Source organism: Grampus griseus, assembly GCF_964374135.1.
Source record: "Grampus griseus genome assembly, chromosome: 14".
In the NCBI taxonomy this organism is placed as follows: Eukaryota; Metazoa; Chordata; class Mammalia; order Artiodactyla; family Delphinidae; genus Grampus; species Grampus griseus.
The window spans coordinates 80,308,228-80,331,535 of record NC_139008.1 but is presented as its reverse complement, the minus strand read 5'-3'; the positions used below and the strand labels follow the sequence as shown (position 1 = coordinate 80,331,535).

At 42.2% G+C, this 23,308-nt stretch overlaps 1 protein-coding gene across 3 annotated transcripts in view; it reads left to right on the top strand.

Moving 5' to 3' along the window:
* ZNF217 (zinc finger protein 217) overlaps positions 1–22,404 on the top strand; it is a 28,075-nt gene extending 5,671 nt beyond the window's left edge. For all 3 annotated transcript variants that reach the window (XM_082671399.1, XM_082671401.1, XM_082671400.1), the window contains exons 2-6: positions 8,615–10,382; positions 14,271–14,387; positions 15,227–16,741; positions 18,186–18,317; positions 20,218–22,404. In XM_082671399.1, coding sequence (XP_082527525.1) covers positions 8,990–10,382; positions 14,271–14,387; positions 15,227–16,741; positions 18,186–18,295 — 3,135 coding nt within the window. In that variant the 5' untranslated portion in view covers positions 8,615–8,989 and the 3' untranslated portion in view covers positions 18,296–18,317; positions 20,218–22,404. The remainder of the gene's footprint in view (positions 1–8,614; positions 10,383–14,270; positions 14,388–15,226; positions 16,742–18,185; positions 18,318–20,217) is intronic.
* The last annotated feature ends 904 nt before the right edge of the window (positions 22,405–23,308 follow it).

Sequence of the window (23,308 nt, the reverse complement as noted above, 5' to 3'; positions counted from 1 at the left end):
TTGACATGAGATTAAGCCCAACAAAAGAAAAGGCAGGGTAACAGCAGCTGCCAGCCAGGCCTGGCCACTAGGTAGGGGTCCTTAGGGGGCCTGTACCTTCTCTTTTGTATGTGTCAAGAAGTACATTTAAAATGTTTTCGACTGTACTTTTTCCCCCCTGGAATGGATGGACCGTCTTGATTGATAGCAAATAAGACTTAAAATAGTGAATTTTGTAATACTTTGAGAATGAGTAATAGATCTAGATTTTCTAAAAAGTCTTTAGCGCAGTAGTGACAAGTGTAGAGCAATAACCTAATTGCTTTTTGTCTGAAAAGTGTAGCAGTCAAACCACTAGTTTGTGCTTGCTTAGTTAATGTGTGCTAAGAACTTTTAAGGTGTGTCCTTAATGGTAGATGACTTTTTCTGAGAAGTCCTGTTTATTTTAGATACTGTTTTGTTTAGTATTCTAAAGACTGTAGTAGTGCGTGTGCGTGTGCGTGTGTGTGTGTGTGTGTGTGTGTGTTTAATCCTGGTGTTTTAGTGGAAGTCGACCCCCACCCCACATTGCTGCCATTTTAAATCAGTTATATAAATCCTGAATTCCAGAGGTAGGGACTTATTTAAAAATTCAGTTGTCAATAGCTACAGGCCAAATTTATCATTTATTTGGCTTGTTTGGTAGAATAGGGTTAATAATCCGATTGTTTGGAATTTTAATTATTTGGCGAGACGAGGGAGGCTGCTCCTTTAGAATTGCACATTGATTTTGCATGCTGGAGGAGGGAGTAGGGGAAGATTATGACTTTTCTAGGTAAAGGACACAGACTTTTTTCTTTCGTGTCCAACTTCTTTCAGTCCTTTTATCTTCACAACACAGTCGAACACTGCCGTTTGACCTTTGCTGTGTGTTTTTAATAACTTGTGAGATCGAAGTTTAGTAGTTGTCTTGGGTTCATATTATTCCCTTTCACTTCTTAATCAAAAAAAGGAACTAATACACCACTCAGATAAAACTTGTAGAAAATGTTTTGCTCCTTTGTCCTGAAGAATCGATTTAGATAACAGCTTGGTTGTTTTTTTTTTTTTCCAAGTAGGGGAGGAAGAGGGAGGGGTGAAGGTTTTGACTTTCCCAGTAAAGGTTTAAGGTGGAGGTCGGTCTGCGTTCTCTTAATAATCCTCCATTTTTGGCAGTGGAACTTCAGGGAGAAATAGCAGCCCCTGTTTTAATAAAAACCCCTTCCAGTGGTCCTTTTCAAGAGGAAATCTGGAAATAAGACTCAGTCATCAAGTCACTTACAAACTGATGAAATAATTAAGGAATATAATGGCCTGGCAAGGACAGAGTCCCTCTGTCTCCTCATTTCAGATAAATGCTAATCACTTCTCTCTCTTTTAACAACATTTATGATGAAATGGCCTGTTTTTGCCACAGCAGGGTTGCTTTGCCAACCCAGAGCACTCTTAATTCTGATACGCTTGATTAGAGCCTCAGGGGTCCCAAAAGATGTGCTGTTTTCCCACTTTGTAAAATTACATTCTTTTCTCACAGTTGTCGCAAACATGATATTGGTTGATAAGAACTTTTGAGTAGTTTTAATGATTCTTTACTGCTTACAGTCTACTACTTTAAAAAAAAGATAGACTTTTATCTCTCTTAAGACTATAAATGATTGGACCTTTTTTACATTTTACATGAAGCTTTGTTTCCATTTGCTCAAAAAAGAAAAGTCAATTCAGATCATTCCAGCTCACAGATGCCACTATGGCCTGTAAGCGTTTTCTAGCTTGCTGGGTATGACTTGTTTTAAATGGTTCATTTCTAATTTCAGTTTAATTGTGTAATAGTGTGTTTAATAGATGAATTGGAAAGGTGAAGTCAAAGAACTGAACAATGGCTATGTATTTTCAAGCTTCAGAATTACACAGTAAGAATGAAACACATGAGACAGTTGGATAAACTGAGTATTCATTCCTGTAGAATAAAATAAATGTAAGGAGATTTTAAGTTAAATGACTTTATTTGGAATATACTGAGTAGTTTTCAAATTGCTGAGGTGTGCTGCAGAATAAAAAAAAAACTGGAAGGTATTTACAGAACAGCCACTGAAGTGGAATTAGAGGAATCCAATCATATTAAATACTCTAAATAGTGAAGAGTTTAGTTACAGCATGTAAATGAAAGTCGTGACAGTGGAAGAGTCTTGATTTGTATGCCTCATCTTCAGATCTTTGGGGGAGGGGTGCTGACTAGTTTAAATGCACGTGGAAGAAAGAATGAGTTGCACAAAGACAGCAGGAAATTTCTTAAATCTGCGGGAGGGAAGCTTGATCATCATAGCTGAATGGCCTCATTTGGGGCAGTATAAAACCTTCTGAAATGTTGGTGAAATGTTGACTTTTGGCAGTAAGGTGATCTGGATTATTTTTCTCCAACTGATACTATGGTTAGGCAAATTTGCAGTGGTATGTAGGGCAAAGGATTGGGAATTGAGACCATGAGGGCAGATAGAAATCTGACTTTGAGGAAGTGGGAGGACAGGGACCATCCTTTCCTAAAATCGGCAGCTATTGATAAGTAAGCTCAATTCTTGTATAAATCTATCTTCCCAGTAAATAGAGGGGCAGCCCCTGTCAGCCAGGTGCCACCACACGTTGCTCATTTATGCTTCGGGCTGGAATGCTCATTAGAACACTTTATATTTGAACATTTGTTGACGGACTCTTCTGAACATCCCCATAACTTCCTGCCCAGGGTAACAACATAACTGAGTTACTGGAAATTTGGGGCCAGTTTGGTAATTTTGTGATAAAGTTGAGAAATAAAATTACTAAACCCGAAAAGACAGCTTAATAACTTGTATGAGAGAATTAGTTTAATTCTTTACCCTTTGTCCTCGAGCTTTACCAGAGTTGCTCTTGGCCTGTACGGCCCTCCACTTGCTATGGGAGAGCAATCGTGGAGTGAGCTGCTAGTTTTTTAACGGGTTCGTGTAATGTTTTTTGTGTTGGTGTTCATTAGTTTCTAGTGTGTCGGGGAACCTTCTGAATTTAAAATATAGTTCTATGGACTGGAAATTGAGAGTCCACATATGTATTGTTCCTGAGTCAGCATTAGGAAGAACACTTGTTTTTATATTTCCTACCTGTAACAAATCAGGATAACCTCAGAACAGTTCAATTATACCAGAAGAAGTGTTTTTGTGTTTTTTAAATTAGTGGATAAGTTCTTTTCAGTTCAGTATATAAGTCTACTGAGCAGTGATTGTATTAATTGAAGGGAGACTTTTTTTTCTTATTTTTGAGAGCAAATAGGTGATTTGAAAGAGCCAGACATACAGCTTTAGTATTTACTCAACAGAGATGGGGAGGGGAATATTTAAATGTGGCTAAAGAAAGATCTCATGCCTTAAAAGGCATTGCCCTTGTTTACATATAATCTGAAGTTGGTTAAATTGGCTATAATTAAGAACATTCACCATTAGGCACTGTGGAAAAAGAGGTGTAGTTGTGTAGGGTAATGGGTAATATGATGGTTATAGTGATTTGTATATCTGTGTGTGTTATATACACACAGATATACATATACACACTTGTGTGTGTGTGTGTGTGTGTGCAGTGTTTTCTTTGTAGAGAGTTAAAGAATACAGGTAGTTTTTGTTTTTTTTTTTAGTTTGTTGAAATCTCTCTGAAGTTAGTCCTGTCCAAAATCTTTGCAAAATACTTAAGGTAGTACTGGTTAAGTGGTAATAATAGAAACTCACGATAGCAGTGTGCTTAATCTTGCTTAAGTAAAAATTAAAACAATTAATTTCCCTTATAATTCTTTTTTTCATGTCAAGATGGAATTTTTAAAAGCCAGTTTACAGGCCACAGTATCTGTTAATATTGATAATACTAAAACTAAAAATATGTGGTGTTTTAAGTTCATATTAAGATCGTTTATCAAGCTTAATTAATTTAGGAGGAATCAGGCAGAGTTCTTAATCATGACGCTGAAATATGCTTGTAGGAATATATTTTTATCCTACTTCGATCTCTAATCCCATGTAGCACCGAGCACCTACACAGAATTTCAAGAAAATGAGCCTTTATCCCATCGGATCTTCGCAAGCCTTGCCTTTGAACAATCATTTGCTTTCGAATAGATTGTAATGTTGAATGTAAACTTCGAATATTTTAGTCTTTCTCTCTCGCTTAACTTTTAAACATCTTTCCACAGCTATGTTGGGGAAGTTGGGTTGGCCATCTGTTCAGTGGGTGTGACCTTGGTGATTTCCTTGCAATAGTGTTGAAGGATTTAAAGTTGTAGGTTTTGATTGCTACTGTAGATTACTTTGTAGAGTTCTCTTCACTTGTCAGATTAAGGAAAAAATAGTATGTGCAAAATAGAGAAGGGAAACCTATAGAAAAACCGGCAGTTTCCTAACCACATCTTGGAGATAATTTTGAAGTTTAAAGGATACAAATGAATTGGCCGGAGACTAGTAGTTTGTTTAGACTGAATGTTTTAGTGATCATTTATTTGGACGCTTAGGTAACTTGGGTGGTGGTAGGGAGAGTAGATTTGTAGGAATACTGCAAATTACTTGACTATAAATAGAATTTTTAAGTGTGTTTGACAGGTTTTGAGGGCCTTGAATACCTTATTGCTCCATAATATGGTAATAAATATTCCATGCCAAGACATGTCAGATAACCTGTTCAGCCGAGGTAGGGATGTGGGGTCTCTAAAGGCGACAGTTTGAGTACAGCTGTACATTAAGAACAGTATTTCCAAATTAACATTGTCAGCAAGGTGGCATTCACCTCTGATTTACTGTGCTTAAGCACAAATTATGGTGCTTTTCATTAAGCATTGTATACTGGGTAGTATCAATATTTGCTAATTTCAAGGTCGATAGGTATTGGCAGAATTCATAGTAAATTTACTCACAGATGAATATCTGCTTTAAAAAGAGATAAATGACCTAAAGAACACCAGACTTATATTTCAGGTGGTTGTAGCAGTTATGGCTTCTATTCTTTTCAAAGCTTATGTTGTGGTGAATTAGAAAAAAGTATCTACTTAAGTGATCACAATATAAATTAAACCCTAGTATTCGCTCAAAATATTAGGTTATACTGAATAACCTCTTGCCTTAGGTGCCTTAGGTGTGTCTGGCTGATGGTCAAGTGCTGTCATTAACCTGAGTAAAGGTTAAGAAAACTTGTTTTAGACGTTGAAAAACATTTTTGCTGAGCGCCTTTCAATAAGCTGAGTGTGTTCAGAATGCTCACTTTTCTTCAAACTAAAAGCAGTTAGACTGTAGGTGTTGGTTTATAACGTCTTCCCTACCCCCTCCATCTCCAGTTCTTTGTCGAGACAGACAATTCACTTTATCAGCAGTGCCATTGGCGTACTGTTGGCGTCCGTGTGCTCCATACATGGAAACGCCGAAAGTGCTGGGGAGCCTGTGTGTGCACACTTCCCTCAGTTAGAATGGTGATATGTTGCTGTTACCAGTAATTAGGTTACGATGTCTGGTTTCCTTAAGTTCTGTTATTATTAAAGTCTTTATTATTACAGGCACTCTATAAAGATTTTTGTTGAGCAGACTGAGTGTAGTTATTGATGTATAGTTTAAGGAAGTGTTTTGTCTGCATTTAGTTTTCTAAGTCGAGTTGAGGGTATTTGCTTAGAGAGATGTCCCTAGCAGGCCCTGCATTTTGGGTTTGGTAGGTCAATAAGGAGAGTGGTTATAAAGCCAAGTGATGCAGTTTTGCTTCTACTAGTTAACTTTATGGTATGATTATATATGATTCATTTTTTATTATACTCTTAACATTGCAGAAAATGGCAATTAGATGGCAGCCTCAGATAGCTGTGTAGAAGTCTTGATGAACGTTCAAGTTAATTTTAATATCAAGTCAGTTACGGTTGGTGACTGTGGCCAAAAATGCACGTACTCATTCTCTACCTGTACTGATTATGTGGTGTTTCTTGAGAGCCTCACCCTGTGCCAGGGACCCTTTCTAGGCACTGGGGGGCAGCAGTGAGCCAGGCCGACAGGATCTCTGCCCCTGGGATCTTACTTTAAAGGGAGTGGCCCATAGTTTTCGTATCTTTTGGGAGAATAGTAAGGATTGCTTGTGACCCTAGTGCTGGGGACAGCTGGGCACAGTTAATGACCATCAGAATCTGTCCCAGAAACTTCCCTGGAGGAAGAAGTCCTTGGGTTTTGCCTGGGAGGGTCTTCTTCCCCAGCTGACTGCACCCCAAGATTCCCTGGCCTGGGACATCCTTCCCTCCCTCCTGTTCACCCTCTTGGGCAAAACTGAAGCTCTTCTTTCTCCGAAGGTTTTTCCCACTACCCTCCTTTACCAATCCTTTAGGTCTTGTGTTGGAAGCTGATGATGACTTACTTAACCCAGATATTTAATATTTCAGAGATAGAGTTGAAACTAAATTGTCTTTCTAAGACAGGAATTTCCAGTATATGCTGTTACCCAATGTGGGAAATAATAGGGATGTACCCACATCATGTTTGATCCAGATACTGAGTTTAGGATTGGTGTCTTTTGGGGAAAGATCATTTATAGAAAAGTGGAGTTCCCCCAAACTTAAAAATGTCACAGACTAGTCAAATTTCTTATAAAAAAAAAAAATTATGTTGAGGTCTGACCTGGGGGACTTTGATTTTGCCAAATTAGGACATTAAAAAAAAAAAAGCCTGCAATTGCCACTCTTTTGTTTTATGAAAAGGGTATTTTGGCATCAAAAAGTAGAAAGGACCTCAAATAAAGGACAATCTTTATTCAGATTGGAATTAATTCACATAGCTTTGTGTAGAGCTCATTGAGCAGTTTTTCTCTTTCTCATTCAGCTGTTGGCCAGTGAAAACAGTGTTGTCGGGTTTGAGAACTGCTTTTCTAGAGTGTGTGCTGTTACTTTCTTCAGTTAAAATATTACCTGGGACACTAGCACTCAGTAAATATTTGTTGAATGAGTAAGTGACTACACAGAAACCTGAATTATCAATCACAGATCCAAATATCATTTAACATCTTGATTAGCATAATCATTAAATATTCTTTTGAGTATCCATAAATGTAGATCTAACCCCAGGACCACAGAGTTTTGGAACCTGGCAAGTGGTCCTGTAATTTAACCACCCTCATTAAGTAGACAGAGAAAGGTGAGGTATGTAGTGGTGCCAGCTTTAAGGTTATGGCTTGGCCAGGACTGGAACTCAGGTCTCTGGAGTGTTCTGTTCTGTCCTACCCAGCAGCTGGTAGCCAGCCCATGTGTTTATCCTCCACTGTGATTGCAATAAAAGACTAAGAAATTAAGATAAAACACTTTAGTCCATTCTTTCTGTACCCTAAACTTTGATCTGCAGTCTTATTTAGAAAAGCTTAATGTTAAAGATCTAGTTTACTCAAAACTAAAGATAACAGGGAGTATGAGAATTTTCTTTCTCTGAGCGTAAAGAGTGGAAGAAATGTTTCCTCCTCCTCTGAGCCTACAGGCCCTTCCTTGCTCTTTGAGGAAGTGGAGAGAAGGAAAGTTGTGTGTGTTTTTTTAATATAACGTTGACTGTGGTGGGAATAGTTTGCATGTCTTTTTGTTTTCTTGGGTAGAATTAACTGACTTCAGTTAAAGGAGTTGGGACTATTTAAAAACAATTCCTGTGCTTGCTGTAAAGGTGGAGGGTGTTGGCTTTAGAGGTTAATTCTTCTGCAAGAGTGAAAATTAGCTTCTAGATCGGACCCTGTAGAGTTAAATCAACTCATGCATTTTTTACCTGGTCAGTGTATATGTGAAAGGTGGATTAGAAATGAGAGGATCTATTTTCTGATGAAACACTAAGCCACGTTGAACCAGCTATGTTGAGGATTTTATTTTAAATGTGTACATTCACAGAGTAGCTTTGTGTATATTTGTTGTTTGGACAAGGAAGCCCTACCCTGCCTGACGCTGTTAAAAGCAAACTGGGATTTGGGCAGTGGAATGAAGGCCAGAATATCCAGTGAACCAAAATACATCAATATCAAGGTTCTGCTTTGCCAGGAGGAGCAGCGGTTCTGAGGTGTGTTTCTTGAATGGGGATTTTAGGAAAGGGTCCCATTTTCTTGTGCTTATGTTGTTGACTTACGTATGGGTAATCTTTGAGTGTGCTTTTAGGCATTTGTGTTTCTTGTATGATTTGTCTGTAAGACAGTTTGAAACTCTGGCTTTTGAAATTTTACCTAAAGTGCTTTTATTGTTATTTTTTACAATTCTTATAGTCTCTATACTTATACAGGTTGTTTGTAAGGATACACATGTGCATGTTAATGGCAGTTAAAACAAACTCAGCTGAAATTGACAATTTCTGTCCTGAAACTTTACATTTTAGATGTAAATCATTAAAGCACCAGGTTTTCAGTTTAACTGCATGAATTTCTGGCAGTTTGATAAGGGTACTGACTGGATAAAATGCTAATGATTTAATTAACGAGCACTTTAACAGGATGCGCTGTGTTAGTTAAAAGTGAAGCAGCTGAATTAGGTACATTCTGTGCTTCGTGGGAAGGACCACTGTGAGTCATCGGCCAGCCTTCTCTTTTCTCTGACTGGAGCTATAGCCGTTTCTATTTTTTTTTCCTCTAGGTTTTGGAAATCCCTTGTCTCCAGGTTGCTGGAATTGACTTCTTGCTCAACTGAATCACTCACTTGATGAAGACAAAGAGAACTAATGCTTTGTGCTGACTCACCTCTGAATCCAAGCACTGGGGAGTCTGTCTGCCTGGTTTGTGGAAAGATCCAGTGATTGTTTTTATCACTAAGCTTCCTGAGACTTCTGAAGATAAGAAGTCAGAGGAATATACACTTTCTTTTGAATTTTTATAACATACTTGCTCTAGTTTTGAAGCCTCGGGCTGCTGGGCGTGTGAGTGACAAGTCTTTACAAGTGGCCTTATTCCAACTCCAGAGATTCCTCACCCAGATTCTAATTTTATATACAATCCTCAAGAGACAGGAAACATGCCAACTCAATCCCTCTTGATGTATATGGATGGACCAGAAGTTATTGGCAATTCTCTTGGCACCCAAATGGAGATCGATGATGCCATGACAATAAAAGGGACCGCTGCTGTTCCTTTCAGAGCCACACAGGAGAAAAACATAATCCAAATAGAAGGGTATATGCCCTTGGACTGCATGTTTTGCAGTCAGACCTTCACACATTCGGAAGACCTCAATAAACACGTCTTAATGCAACATCGGCCTATCCTCTGTGAGCCCGCCGTTCTGCGTGTTGAAGCAGAGTATCTGAGTCCTCTTGATAAAGTTCAGGTGAGAACAGAACCTCCAAAGGATAAGAATTGCAAGGAAAACGAAGAACTTTGCTGTGAAGTGTGTGGGCAGACGTTTCGAGCCGCCTTCGACGTTGAGATCCACATGAAGAAACACAAGGACTCTTTCACTTACGGGTGTAATGTGTGTGGCAGAAGATTCAAGGAGCCCTGGTTTCTGAAGAATCACATGCGAACGCACACTGGCAAATCGGGGGCCAAGAGCAGACCACAGCCAGGCCTGGAGAGCCCGGTGACCATCAACGAGGTGGTGCAGGAGCACGCGGCTGAGAGCGTCTCATCTCCTTACAAGATCTGCATGGTTTGTGGCTTTCTGTTTCCAAATAAAGAAAGTCTCATTGATCACAGGAAGATGCACACCAAAGACACTGCTTCCGGTACCCGCAGCTCACAGACAGACACGCAGCAGGAGGGAATGCCGTCTCCGGGGGAAGAGTTGCTGCAGTTCTTAAACCTAAGACCCAGGTCTCACCCTGAGGTCGCGAAGAAGCCGGCCAAATGGATACCTCAGCTGGACCCGTTCACCACCTACCAAGCCTGGCAGCTGGCCACCAAAGGGAAGGTCGCTGTGTGCCGAGAGGTGAAGGAGCAGCCGGGCCAGGAGGGGAGCACCGACAACGATGAGTCCTGTTCAGACAAAGAAGAGCTGGGGGAAATTTGGAACGCGAATAAAAGCCATCCCGAAGGTTCCGGAAAGTCCAAGACAAGTAAAAGCGGTTGTCCAGGTCTCTCACAAGATAAGGAGAAGCCCAGACACCCCGCCGGTGAAGTGCCTTCCGTGGACGCAGACCCCAAGTTAGCCAGTAACAAAGAGAAGCCGACGCATTGCTCCGAGTGTGGCAAGGCCTTCAGAACCTACCACCAGCTGGTCCTGCACTCCCGGGTGCACAAGAAGGACCGTAGGGCTGATGCCGAGTCGCCGCCCATGTCAGTGGACGGCAGGCAGCCGAGCACCTGTTCTCCGGACCTGCCCCCGACCCTGGAGGAGAACGGAGCCATCGATCGAGAAGGTGGCTCTGAAGACGGGTCCGAGGATGGGCTTCCAGAAGGGCTCCACCTGGGTAAGCTGCTGGGTGGTGCACTGTCCCTCCTCTGCTCGGTGCCAGAGGACACTAGCCGGTTATCAGGGTGGGGAGGTGGGTTTGAGTGCCGGCTGTTTCTGGTGTCATCCCCCTGTTGTAAGTCCCTTAGCCTCTCGGGGCCTTCACTTTCTCATTTCTGTAACAGTAGGGTGGAGTTATAAGGCTTATCGAGGTTTCTTCCTGTTCTAAGAGTGATGTGATTTCATACTTTGCTAACAGGAGACACACATTATTTTATTTTTTTTAAACCAATCTTTTAAATTAATTAATTAATTTTTGGCTGCGTTGGATCTTCGTTGGGTCTTTGTTGCTGTGCGCGGGCTTTCTCTAGTTGGGCCAGCGGAGGCTACTCTTGGTTGCGGTGCGCGGGCTTCTCATCACAGTGGCTTCTCTTGTTGCGGAGCATGGGCTCTAGGCGCGCGGGCTCAGTAGTTGTGGCTCGTGGGCTCTAGAGCGCAGGCTCAGTAGCTGTGGTTCGCGGGCTTAGCTGCTCCGCGGCATGTGGGATCTTCCTGAACCGGGGCTCGAACCCATGTCCCCTGCGTTGGCAGGCAGATTCTTAACCACTGTGCCATCAGGGAAGTCCCAGGACACACATGATTTTACCTTGTGCATCGGCGCTGCTTCGCTGGGGCAGTTTTGCCCCCAGTGGACATCTGGCACTGTCTGGAGACAGTTTTGGTCGTCACCACTGTGTTGGTGTGTGTGCCGCTGACACCCAGTAAGTGGAGGCCTGGGATGCACTACACATCCTCCCAGGCACAGGGCAGGCCCCCCCCCCCCCACCCGTACCAGTAGTGTCAGAGTTGAGAGATGCTGGCCTTCCCTTACAGTTTCCCAGCATTTCTGATCTTAATCTATAAAAACAAGTTATCCTTATATGCAGTGCACTTCCCTTTCTGTCAAGGGCCAGCTTTCACACGTTTATTCCAGACGGATATCTGTGGGCACAGATCAGTACTGGGAATGGTTGTCAATCAGAGAAAGAGTATTAGGCCATTTGGTGCTGCCTGGTCCGCTATCCTTTGTGTCTGGGGGCAAGTATTCATTCATAGCTCATTCACTGAAACAATTTGTAAAGTAAAGAGAATGTGAACACACCAAAGATGATGTAAAGATCTCACTTGCTCAGTCAAAATTCTAATGTACTGATGGCATTTATGGGAAACGGAAGCCATCGCTGAGGTCCTGTTGACCTATCTCTTGAGTCCCAGTGGGCGTTATCTAGGGCGGAGGATTCCACCTGTGGTTCAGATCATGCCCGTCTTCACGTAAACCACAGCTTCTCTACCCATTTAATAATATTTTGTTTGAACAGAGGATTCTGCTGCTGGAGAACACTGAATAAACCCCTGCATAATCAACACAGGAATGATGAGATCATGAATTAGTCTTAGAGAAACGGTATCATTTACAGACTGGTCTTGGGTTTAAACATGCTGGCCTCTTGCATTGTAACTTGACAGTGTGTTGATGTCTCTAAGAACCCCGGGTGTGAGATCCAGGGTGAATGTGACCAGATAATACATCTTCTCTGAAGCTGGTGCCCAGTTCTTTTTCTGATCACAGGATGGGTGTGAGAGCAGCAGTTTTCATATCAAATATTTAGCATGTTTAGAGTTTCCTGGGAGACAGGAAACCTAGCACTTAGCATGCTTACAATCTTCATTTTTCAGAAATCTAGAAAACGCATTATGGTGTCTTAATGACATCATAAACATGACTTTAAACCAGCCCTCCAGTTTTCTAAGTGATTCCTCTTAGTGGCAGTGCTGTTTGTGGGCCTGCAGTAATGGGGAGGTAATTAGGCCTGTGAGATAGATGCCCCGGTGCCCTGAAAGAAATGAGCTAGCCGGTCACATTCTGCCAGTAGGTGGTGTGGGCAGAACTGGGTGGAAAACTTGGGCCCAGTCGGCAGGCAGATAGAATAGCCCATGATAGTTGGGAGCGCCAAGACTTGCGTTGAGTCTGGTTCTACCACTGCCTTGTTCTGTGACCCATTTCGTGTTGCTTAACCTTTCTTTGCCCTGATTTCCCTGTTTACAAAATTGGTTCATTGACCCTTGTCTTCCACCTCCCAAGGATGATTTCAACTGCCTATTTATAAAAAGTCCTCTAAAGGGCAGCACAAGCAAAATCACAGGTGGTGCTGAAGGACCAGGAACCAGGTAGATGTGGACATTTCCCAGGAACCAGGTAGATGTGGACATTTCATGCCCTTTGTGTTAGAATAAAGGCGTTTCATAACGTTTGGGATATGATGCAACATACCGTAAATCCTGACACATAGCTGGAAGTAGGAAATTGCAGTGAGGTGCAAGCCCAGCTACAGAGTTGGGTGTGATTGTCAGAAAGAGAGCTGGGCATTCTACGTTAGGGAATGGACTTTCATGAATTAATATTATGATGTGGTCTTCTAGTCTAGATTTATTTTATTGTTATGTACTATATCAGCCTGGCTTTCTTTAGATTTACTTTTAAGATCAAAAAGCAGAGTAAATAATTTATCTTTATTGTTTTCAACTTTAAGCTATAAATGGCTTTAATAATAGTTGTTCATGTAAATTATTTTTAAAAGTCTTCATGACACCTTTTTAGATCAAGGGTTGTCTCTGCTGTCTTAGAGTGTCCAGAGGTTTAGAGGTGGCTACATTGTCTTCAGGGAAGTTTAGGGGTGACAGAGATTTTATAGTCCTGTCTTTTTTTTTTTTGGCTGTGCCTCGTTCCCCGACTAGGGATTGAACCTGGGCCCTCGGCAGTGAAAATGTGGAGTCCTAACTACTGGACCGCCAGGGAATTCCCTATATAGTCCCGTCTTTATTGTACCTGGAGGCTCACCGTGGTTTAGTTATAAGTTGCTTTTTAAAATCAGTGAAATCTATAATCTAGACTGCGGAATGTGGAAGGAGCCAGGAAGAGGCCATTTAGTAGGGAATTACAGTTTTTCAAGGCAAAAGGACAAGTTATGCTAAATTTAAAGAGATGACCTGACTTATGTTGTAGTCATATTGTGATTTATGTAATATGATATAATTTAATAATATAAGAGGAGGTTCATCTAGAACTTACGCCCATATATGGCAAGCCGGTACTTTAATTGCAGCACGGCTGTCTGGGAGGGCTGCTGTGTCCTCCTCTCATTAGTGGCCCCCCCCCCAGGACCTTCATTTACTCCCCTGTTCTGATCAGGCTGCAGAGAGTGAAGTTTAAAGTTCAACCCTGGGTCATTTGGGGACAGATTTTGAGTTGTCAGGTACATTTAGCCCGTGTGAGTGCTTGTGGGTAATACAACCTGCTTTCCAAAAACGTTGCTAAATTTTGACAAACTTTCCTAGGTGTTTGCCCAGGGCCAAGCTTTTTTATTTTCTGTAAAGATTAAGTTGTGCTCACTGCCCTCTAGTGGTAACTTGCTTAAGCTTAAGACAAAAAGCTTTTCCTCTGGTGGTTGGGAAAGTCGGTGATTTGTATTGGCTTGGTTTTCTAAATTACTTATTCTGAAGAATCTGGATATTCCAGCCTGTGTGCAGGTCCAGCTTGAGTTTGCCAGGTTCTGCGTGTCTCAGACTTGTTGGGAGAGCGGACAGCTGCCCGTTGGTTTCAGTCTATTAAATGGTCCTGTGATCGAGGTAGATGAAGAACTGAACCTTACAGTGAGCTCTGCTGTGCTCAGAAAAAAACTGATGCACACTTGCTTTAATACTGCAGGCAGCCTCAAAGCAACATTTGGCATGTTTTTAGCCAATACCTAATATAAAAATTATTTTATACTTTCCAAAAATGTTTCTATCAAGAATCTTTAAGTCAGCTCGCCCTGTTCACATACTTGAGCCATCTTCTTACATGAATTATTTTTGTTTCTGTTTTAAGATAAAAATGATGATGGAGGAAAAATAAAGCATCTTACATCCTCAAGAGAATGTAGTTATTGTGGGAAGTTTTTCCGTTCAAATTATTACCTCAATATTCATCTCAGAACACATACAGGTAAGGAACTTAGATTTGTTTACAGCATGTATTAGTTGAGAGGATTATGATGTAGTTCTGTGTCTGATTTTTTTTGTTGTTGTTGTGTTGTTCAGATATTCTGCTAGATCCTTGGACTAGCTTAAGGATATATGTGTAGTCTGTTGATTGTTGTGAAGTTAATTTCTCCTTTATCCTAACTCTCATCTTATTAAAACCTCTTTAACATTTTTTAATGCCACAGCTCTTTCGCATTAATTTTTATGATTTAGAATGCAATGAATATATTTAACAATCATTTATTTATTTTTAAGTTTATTTTAATTAATTATTTTTGGGCCGTGCCACACGTCTTGTGGGATCTTAGTTCCCTGACCAGGGATTGAACATGTGCCCTTGGCGGTGAAAGCGCAGAGTCCTAACCACTGGACCGCCAGGGAATTCCCAATAATCTTTTCTTTAGGTTGTAGAAGCAGCTGTAACATAATGGTTTAGGAGGCTGTGTGGACTTGAATTTGCACATCTGCTCACCGGCGTACAACCTTAGGCAAATTACTTAACTCTTCTGCGCTCCCATTTTCTTAGCTGTAGAAGTGGGATAATATTCACTCCCATAGGGCTGTTATGAAGATTAAATGAGATAATTTTAAAGTGTGCTTTTTAATTTTTTAAATTAAAGACGTGTTCACATTTTCAAATATTTGGGGTAGAAAGGGCGATGAAGCAAACAACTCATGACAGATCCTGGATGTGAAGATTAATAGACAAGAAGGGAAAAGGAAAGGACCCCATTTTCTATGTCTTATTTGTTTCGATGCCTTTCATAAACTTCTGTAATAGAGTGACATTTCTTGTTTTAGGTGAAAAACCATACAAATGTGAATTTTGTGACTATGCTGCAGCCCAGAAGACCTCTCTGCGGTATCACCTGGAGAGACATCACAAGGACAAGCAGACCGATGCTGCTGCTGAAGTCAGGAACGAGGGGAAAAACCAGGAGACGGAAGATGCACTTCTAACCACTGACAGTGCGCAAACCAAAAATCAGAAAAGATGTTTTGATGGTGCCAAAGATGTTAAAGGCAGCTCACCTGCAAAGCAACTGAAGGGGATGGCCCCTGCCTTTCAGAACATTCTGGGCAGTGCTGTCCTCTTAGCAGTACACAAAGATACTCAGGATTTCAGTAAAAACGCAGCTGATGACAGTGCCGATAAACTGAGCAAAAATCCTGCCCCTGCTTATTTGGACGTGTTAAAAAAGAGACCAGCAGTTGAACCTCAGGCACACAACCTCACCTGCAGAACAGAAGTGGACGTGGCCCCTCACCCAGACGGCCGGGTGGCCCATCACGTCCAGGTCGGCCACAGAGAGAAGAAAGCGGAGGTCGATGCCAACTGTCAGGAGAAGCCCTTAAACTTATCCCTCGGGGCTTCCCACTGCTGCCCGGCAGCTTCTTTGGGTAAAAGTGTGACCACGAGTACCACCTGCCCGTTCTGCACCTTCAAGACATTTTATCCAGAGGTTCTAACGATGCACCAGAGACTGGAGCATAAGTACAACCCAGATAGCCACAGAAACTGTCGGAACAAGTCTCTGCTTCGAAGTCGACGGACCGGATGCCCCCCAGCTTTACTGGGGAAAGATGTGCCTCCCCTGTCGAATCCCTACAAGCCCAAGCCCAGGCCCGCCTTCCCAGCGCAGCCCAGACCCCTGCCGTCCGAGAAAGCAAAGCCCACCCCCCCGGGGCCCGGCAAAGCCCCTCTGACTTCAGGGATCGACTCCAGCACTTTAGCCCCCAGCAACCTGAAGTCCCACCGGCCGCCGCAGAGCCTCGGGGGGCTGGGGGCCGCGGCCCGGCAGCCGCCTTCCGAGATGTTCGCCAAAGCCAGCGCGACCCCGGCCGCGGATAAAGCCAAGCGGCTGGAGCCCAAGCCCAAGCCTCAGCCTCCTGCCGGGGCCCCGGCCCAGCCCGCCCCAGGCGGCGCCCTCAATGGCTGCAGTGACCACACCCCCAGGAATGACGGCCTCTGGGCGCCACCGGCCCGGGACTACTTCTGCGGCCGCGGCGCCGAGCCGGACGAGCCGCTCCCCAAGCGGCCAAGGGTCGGGGCCCCGGCCCGCGATGGGGACCAACCCGGCCCCCACTACCGGCGGCCCTTCGACCTCCCCAAGTTCCATGTGGTGCACGGCCTCACGTCGCTGCTGCCCCCCGAGTGCGCGTGCCCTCCGCCCACTGCGCTGCCTGCGCGGCCCCGCTTCTTGGCCACCGGCGAGGCGGATGCGGCCGTGCTGCCCGCGCAGAAGCCCTTCGCTGCGGCTGGAGCCCTGTTCCCCTGCGGCCCCGCAGGCCCCGCGGCCGGGTCGGCGCTGGAAGGTGGGTGTCCTGGAGATGGGGGCTTCCGGGAGGGCGAGACGTTCCGAGACCGGGCAGTGGTTCGGGGCCCCCAGACTCGGCCCTACAGGATGAAAGCTTATTCCTCAGTGTTTCATTTCGCTCTTTTAATTTAATTTTCTCCCTGGTTGGGAGGATGGTGAAAAGCGCTTGAGGACCCAGGAGTCTGATGTCAGGTGTCATTTACGCCCGCTCACCTGACTTCGTCACGGTCCAGTTTTCTCCTTTGCACGTGTGTGTTGCGTCCAGCGCTCCAGCCCACCCTGGGAGGTGGGAACCCGGAGGTGGGGTACTTCTGTCCATGTCTCACCACCCCTACTAGACTGTGAACTCACTCAGGGCAGAAAATGAGTTTTATATAACTTTGGTATGCAGCCCTTGTCAGGTGCCCAGCACAGGGTGGTGCCAGGGGTGCTCAGTAAATACCCATGAGGACCCTTGATCCACCAGAGCAGAAGGCTAAGAACTGCTGGTTAAACAATCTTTTGAACAGCTTGATGTTCAGACTTACAGAACTGCACTGCCTTCTTTAGCCTTTGTTAAATAGTTAAGTGAATTGTAGAAAGCACAGTTTTTCCCTGTATTGTCCATTACGCTCATAGATACTTTGGTGTCTTTAACGCCCTTGCTAACTCATGACAGTTTCATAGAGGTGTCTGACACATACCTGTGCCTGCAAAAAAGTAGATCAGAGTGTCGTGGGGACCTGTCCCCCTTGGAAAACGTGATGAAACCACCATGCCTTCTTTTGTCGGATATAAACTCTGCAGGTTTGTCCGTCCCAAAGGGACAAATCCATTTTGAACCTCTCAGTTTGTATTTATTTCAAATTAAAGATTCTGTGTGGTGACAATGCTCTATCAAGGATGGCTTGATGCCAGTTGATCTGGTAGGGACAGCAAATTAAACAATTGCTTTCATACAGTCCAGTGACTTTTATAAAAATTCTGATGAAGATATAATTTTTGCAGCCTTTTGATTAGAAGCGTCCCCTTTTTTCCCCCTCCTCGGCACTTAAAATGGACATGAGTCATAACTGTGTCTTTACTTGAAGAGAAAAGGCTCTGTGTTGCAAGTAAATCAGTCTTTTTTTCCCTCCTCCTCCACACAGTTTTGGTTCATGATACACAAAGCTTTAAAATCCTTATGCTGCTGTTTCCTTTTAGCTTTTTAATTTTTACTGATGACCACCTAGCACTTAGATAATTTTAGCTTTAGTGACTTAAAATTCTGTGCTAAGAAATGTCCTCGTGGCATTTAAAACCATTTCACCTTGTAAGTAACTTTATAACATGTATGCATCTTATGTGTTCTGGTCATCTTGTCAGTTAGGAATTTTGAAAATTGACTTCTAACATTCCACACATTTTACCTAACTGTTGAACTTAATCTAAATGCCCTTTTATGCTTTTTTTTTTTCAATCAGGAAAAAGGCCTGTGTCCTATCAACACTTATCTAGCAGCATGCTACAGAAGAGGAACTATGAGAATTTTATTGGGAACGCACATTATCGACCAAATGACAAAAAAACTTGATTCCCTATTTTGGGGATGAAAGGTGAGCACATATAATGCATTGGTTTTACTTAATTGAAAATAAACCATCTAGCTTATCCAGTATAATAATAAAAAGTAAAATTGCTTTGAATTTGACTTTTGAAGTGTCTTAAAACAGAGTCCTCCCGGTCTCTGCATATCAGCGGCGATGATAATGGTAAAAACAACAATAGCAACTGGAAGTTACTAAGCATTTGTTTCATGCCAGGTGTTGAGTGAAGTGTTTTATCGCCATCAGCTCATTTAATCCTTCTTACAGCATCAGGTCAGGGGTTAGCCAACTGCCTACCACCTGTTTTTGTCAATAAAGTTTTATTGGCACACAGCCACATCCATTCCTTTACGTATTGTCTGTGACTGCTTGGTGCCACAGCAGCAGAGGTGGGTAATTGGGATAGGGACTTCATGGCCTGCAAAGCCGAGAATATTAACTGTCTGGCCCTTTACAGAACAAGTTTGCCGATCCCTGGGTTAGGAGGTCCTGTGCCCACTTTACAGATATGGAGACTGAGACTTGGATTATGTAACTTGCCCAGCGCCTTACTCTGCCTACTTTTGGTCGTAGGTCTGCACAGTCCAAGGCCTGTGCCCCAACCCTCCAGTTTAAGAGCTTGTTCAAAGCCTTTATAAATCCTTATCTGTTGGGGGAGGGGAGTGGGACAGAGCAAGTAGGTTTATTTCGACTTTTTGGTTCACATGGCAAATGTATCTAACGGTAGCTACCCCAAAGCCTCAGTGTTCTTGGAGTTGTACACGTGTTAGTTTAGTTACTTCCAAGTTTGGGCAGAGGGCATGATGTCTGTGTGAGAGTCACACTAGGATGCTTTTAAAAATAAATTGAATGGAAAGATTGGGGCTCATGGACCGATCTAGTTCCCTCCCAGATGACTCTTGTCCTGTCAAACCACCACCATATCCCCATGGAGCAGACTCTTGACTGAGTGCCTGCTAGATCTAGGTACAGAGATAAAGGCTCATGGACTAGGGCAGAATTTCTTCTTCTGTTTTCACTGGGACACATGGGGCCCGTCAGCCTCTGCAGCTCTACATCCTTCTCTCCCGCTCAGGTGATGCCAGTGGTGTGAGACTGGTGTCATCACAGGAATGAGATTAAATCCACTCTGCCTTAAAACCTGAAAACAGAAAATTTATAGGTTGTAAGCAATAGATTATTTGCACTGCATGTAACAGCAGATGGGAACCGTCCTGTTTATCCAGCTCCGGCCTCTTCCTGCAGCCTCTGGGCTACTCTGCTTGCATTTCTCTCTCCCCGGGAACATTCTTCCTGCACCCTCTTTGCCAAACAACCTCGTTCTGAGACTTCAGGACCAGCTCACATATCATCTCTGCAGAATGTTTGCCGGGAACTGGGGCTTCCCTGTTTGTGTTCCATCCGAGCTGTGGTTCTTACCCATTTGTGCCCATCTTACCTGTGCGTCAGGCTTCCACTCCGAGCTAAGCTGAGGAGGGGTCTCCTTCGTTCAGTGGCTGGCCCATCGCTGGGAATTTCAGCCATACAAGTCGATAGGTGTTGGCTGAACAAATATTGTTACACTCTGTGCCATGAATTTCCCTTTCATAGGGTATAAACTTCCAGAGTTTCTTATAGGTGGCAGTTGCCTTTGGCAACTGTCAGATATGAATTCTGGTTCTTGGTTAAATCATCTTCATTAAATCACTGTTAAGTATATATTAGCACCCCCTAAATAGTGCAGCTTTTATTTATTTAGACTCCTGAGACTTTGGTCACAAAATTTAATCTTAAATGGAACCCATTGCATTTCTAGATCCCTTTAGCTCTATTTATTTATTATACTTTTTTTTTTCTTTTTTAAGACTTTTGTATACTGTATTTAGTTTTATCCTAATCATCTTTAAACCTTTCCCCCTCCCCCCCTTAGGTCTTGATGGATATAAATGTGTACTCTCCATGAAATTGAATTAGTTCATCTTTTGAAAAAGCAGATGGTGAAAGCTACTGAAATAAGCTGTGATTGTACTGTACATATATAAAGAACACTACGGTTTTGTAAAGTTGTTCTGTTAACTTTTGTACCAAATAGCAATAAAAACTATAGTTGGAACAGTTGGGTTGTACACAAATGGAGACCGGACATCTCTATTTTGCCCTGAATAATATTTTTTTTAGAATTGACCAAATAAGAAGTGGAGTTTTTTTGCATACTTGAGCGCTGCTGAAAAGAAATCATTTGGGCTGGGGGGTGGGATGGGGAGAAAGTATATAACGCTTGCACCTCAGGTAAAACTGTAAATATATGTTGTAAACCTGCTTGTTTAAAACTGTGTGTATTCTTTTCTCTAATGTTGCTCATCACTTGGAGCATGTTTCTGCTACTTGTCCTCTTTCATTTAAAATGTATGTTTTTTAAAAAATTTCTCAATGATTTGTATTATGTTAAATCCTCCGCAGTCTGTTGTCCTAACAGAATTGTTAACAGAAGCATTGACCCCCTATGAATATGTGCTGCATGTACGGAGATCAGCCATTCTGAATTTGGTGCCCTTTTACTGCAAATTTCGGTATGTCATCTGAGAAAGACCCAGATCCACAGTCCTTTTCTGAGGGAATGGCATGGTTTGTGGGATTTTTAAGTGTGTGTATCTACAGGGAAACATTTCCTCTGTAGGCCAGCCACACATTCAATAAGCGTACCAAATCGTATGTGGAGTTACTTAAATTTGTTTTCTATCAAATTAATCATTTTTGTTGGACAATTCCTGGGTTTTTCTGGCATTTGCCTAAATTCATATATAAAAATATAAACACTAAATTGTACATGTGAATTATATATATATTGGAAACAATTTTAAAAGAAATGAAAGTTTTGGGGTAATTTTAGGTTTGCATTTGGAAGTCTTGGTGTGTCTGGCATTTGGGTTAACTGTGGACACACTCAGGTTAATTACAGACACGTGGATTTTGCAGGAGTGCGTGCTGGCTGAGTTTTCTGGTACTCAGGGGAGAGGTAATCTGTTTTGAGACCTCAGTTGTCTTCCCATTTTTGGTTGTTTTGAAGCAGCAGCGTTTTTCTCAGTGTACATGCAATTTGGGTTTTAATGAGAGGCTAGCCACCAGCTGGCTTACTAGATGTTTTAAACTTCTATTCTCTTAATCCGCTGTCCCATGGCTCAGTGTATTCTGCAGTACCTGGGTTTAGCGACCACAAAATTCTTCATTAACAAAACTGTTTCAAAAGTAAATTTGCACTGTTAATTTTTCTTGCCCTGCCCTTCTCCATTAGAGCAAGGGTAATGTCCTCAAAGAATCCTGATGTTTTTTTGTTTGTTTTCATTATGCAACATGACACCTACTCGATAGAAAAGTCTTAACTCCCAGGTGAAAAGGGAGACCTGGTTTGAGATCAGTCTGCTGGCATCGTGATGAAGTGCTTTGTATCAGGAAAGTGTACACTATTTACCTTTCTTCCTGTTCACAAGCTGAGCCATATGTACATAATCTAGATTTTTGTTTTCATAGTTTTGCACTTTTATAGCCTACTTTTGAAGATTAACACATTTGCAAGATGATTGACCTGATCCTTACCTAATCCAATGAGTGTTACAGAAAGCTTGCTGTGATGATAAATATAAATCCTAAAAGGGGATACATGATAATAGAGGGCTGAAATTTAAATCTGTATTTAAAAAAAAAAATCACCAAATCTATTTGAAAACAAGTCAGTTCGTGTTATGCTGAAATTTTTGGGGGCTTTCAGATTTCTCCTTCTTAACCACATTTCTGAGTGCATAAAAATATCAGTTTTTTTTCTTTCCACAGCCCTTGTACTCCAAAATGTGTTTTTTTTTTTTTTTTGTCCATCAGTATTAACTATTGGGATACTACTGGTTTTGTGTTTTTTTTTTTTTCTTTGAGACAACAGTACATATAATAGAGGTACAATCTGTTGGATTTTTGTTTATGTATTTATTTCATTCCAGTTTGATTTATTTTAATTGTTGATACTTAAGTTGTCAAACCATAGACATTACTTGTTTTATTTATGATATATTTCAGCTTAAAGTTATGTTATTATATGTGGATGTAAATATAGATTTGGTGTTTTGCAGTCTTGGGCTTTGGTCTTTATTGTGTCCCTGCTTTCTGATTTTGTTTTAACTTTTTATAAATGTAATTTTAGACATACACCATAATAGATGAATATAATGAGTCCCCATGTGCTCGTCAGCAACACTTTGCCAGTCTCTTTGTGATTCCCCACCCCTTTCCTGAGTATTTTAAAGCAAATCTTAGACATAATTTAATTTCATTCCTCAGACACTTCTAAGTATCTCTGACAGATAAGGGCTTTTCCTGATCACACCTAACTAAGCGGAAAACGATTTCTCATAACTGACCTCCGTGTCTGTCTGCATTCCCTGGTTGTCTCAGAAACGTCTTCTGACAACTGGTAAGTTGCAGTCAGGATCCAAACAAGATCCACTTACTTGGTTTAGTTGATAGGTTTCTTAACCCGATTTTAATCTTAACCTTCTACCCCCGACACACACACACACACACACACACACACACACACACACACACACACACACACACACACACACACACACACACACACACACACACACACACACACACACACACACACACACACACACACACACACACCATGACATTTTATTTATTGAAGAAACTGGGTCATTTGTCCTGTAGAAGTTCTCACTTTCTTGTTTGGGTTTATTGCATATTTGTGGTTTCATCTAACCTGTGTCTGCAGCCTCTATATGTAGTCCTATAAACGGGTAAATAAAAGTCTAGAGGTTTAAAGTAGATCTCAATTTTGGGGAGGCGGGGGCTTCTTCATCCCATCGCACTTCAACTGCATCACCTCTGGACACGTACAATGTGTGACTGTTAACTACTTTCATGTATTCAACCCTTTTTTTCTGTACGGTTTCTCAAATAGCTAAAGTCCAAAATTTTTGCATGGATAGGCTGACCATATCTTAGCC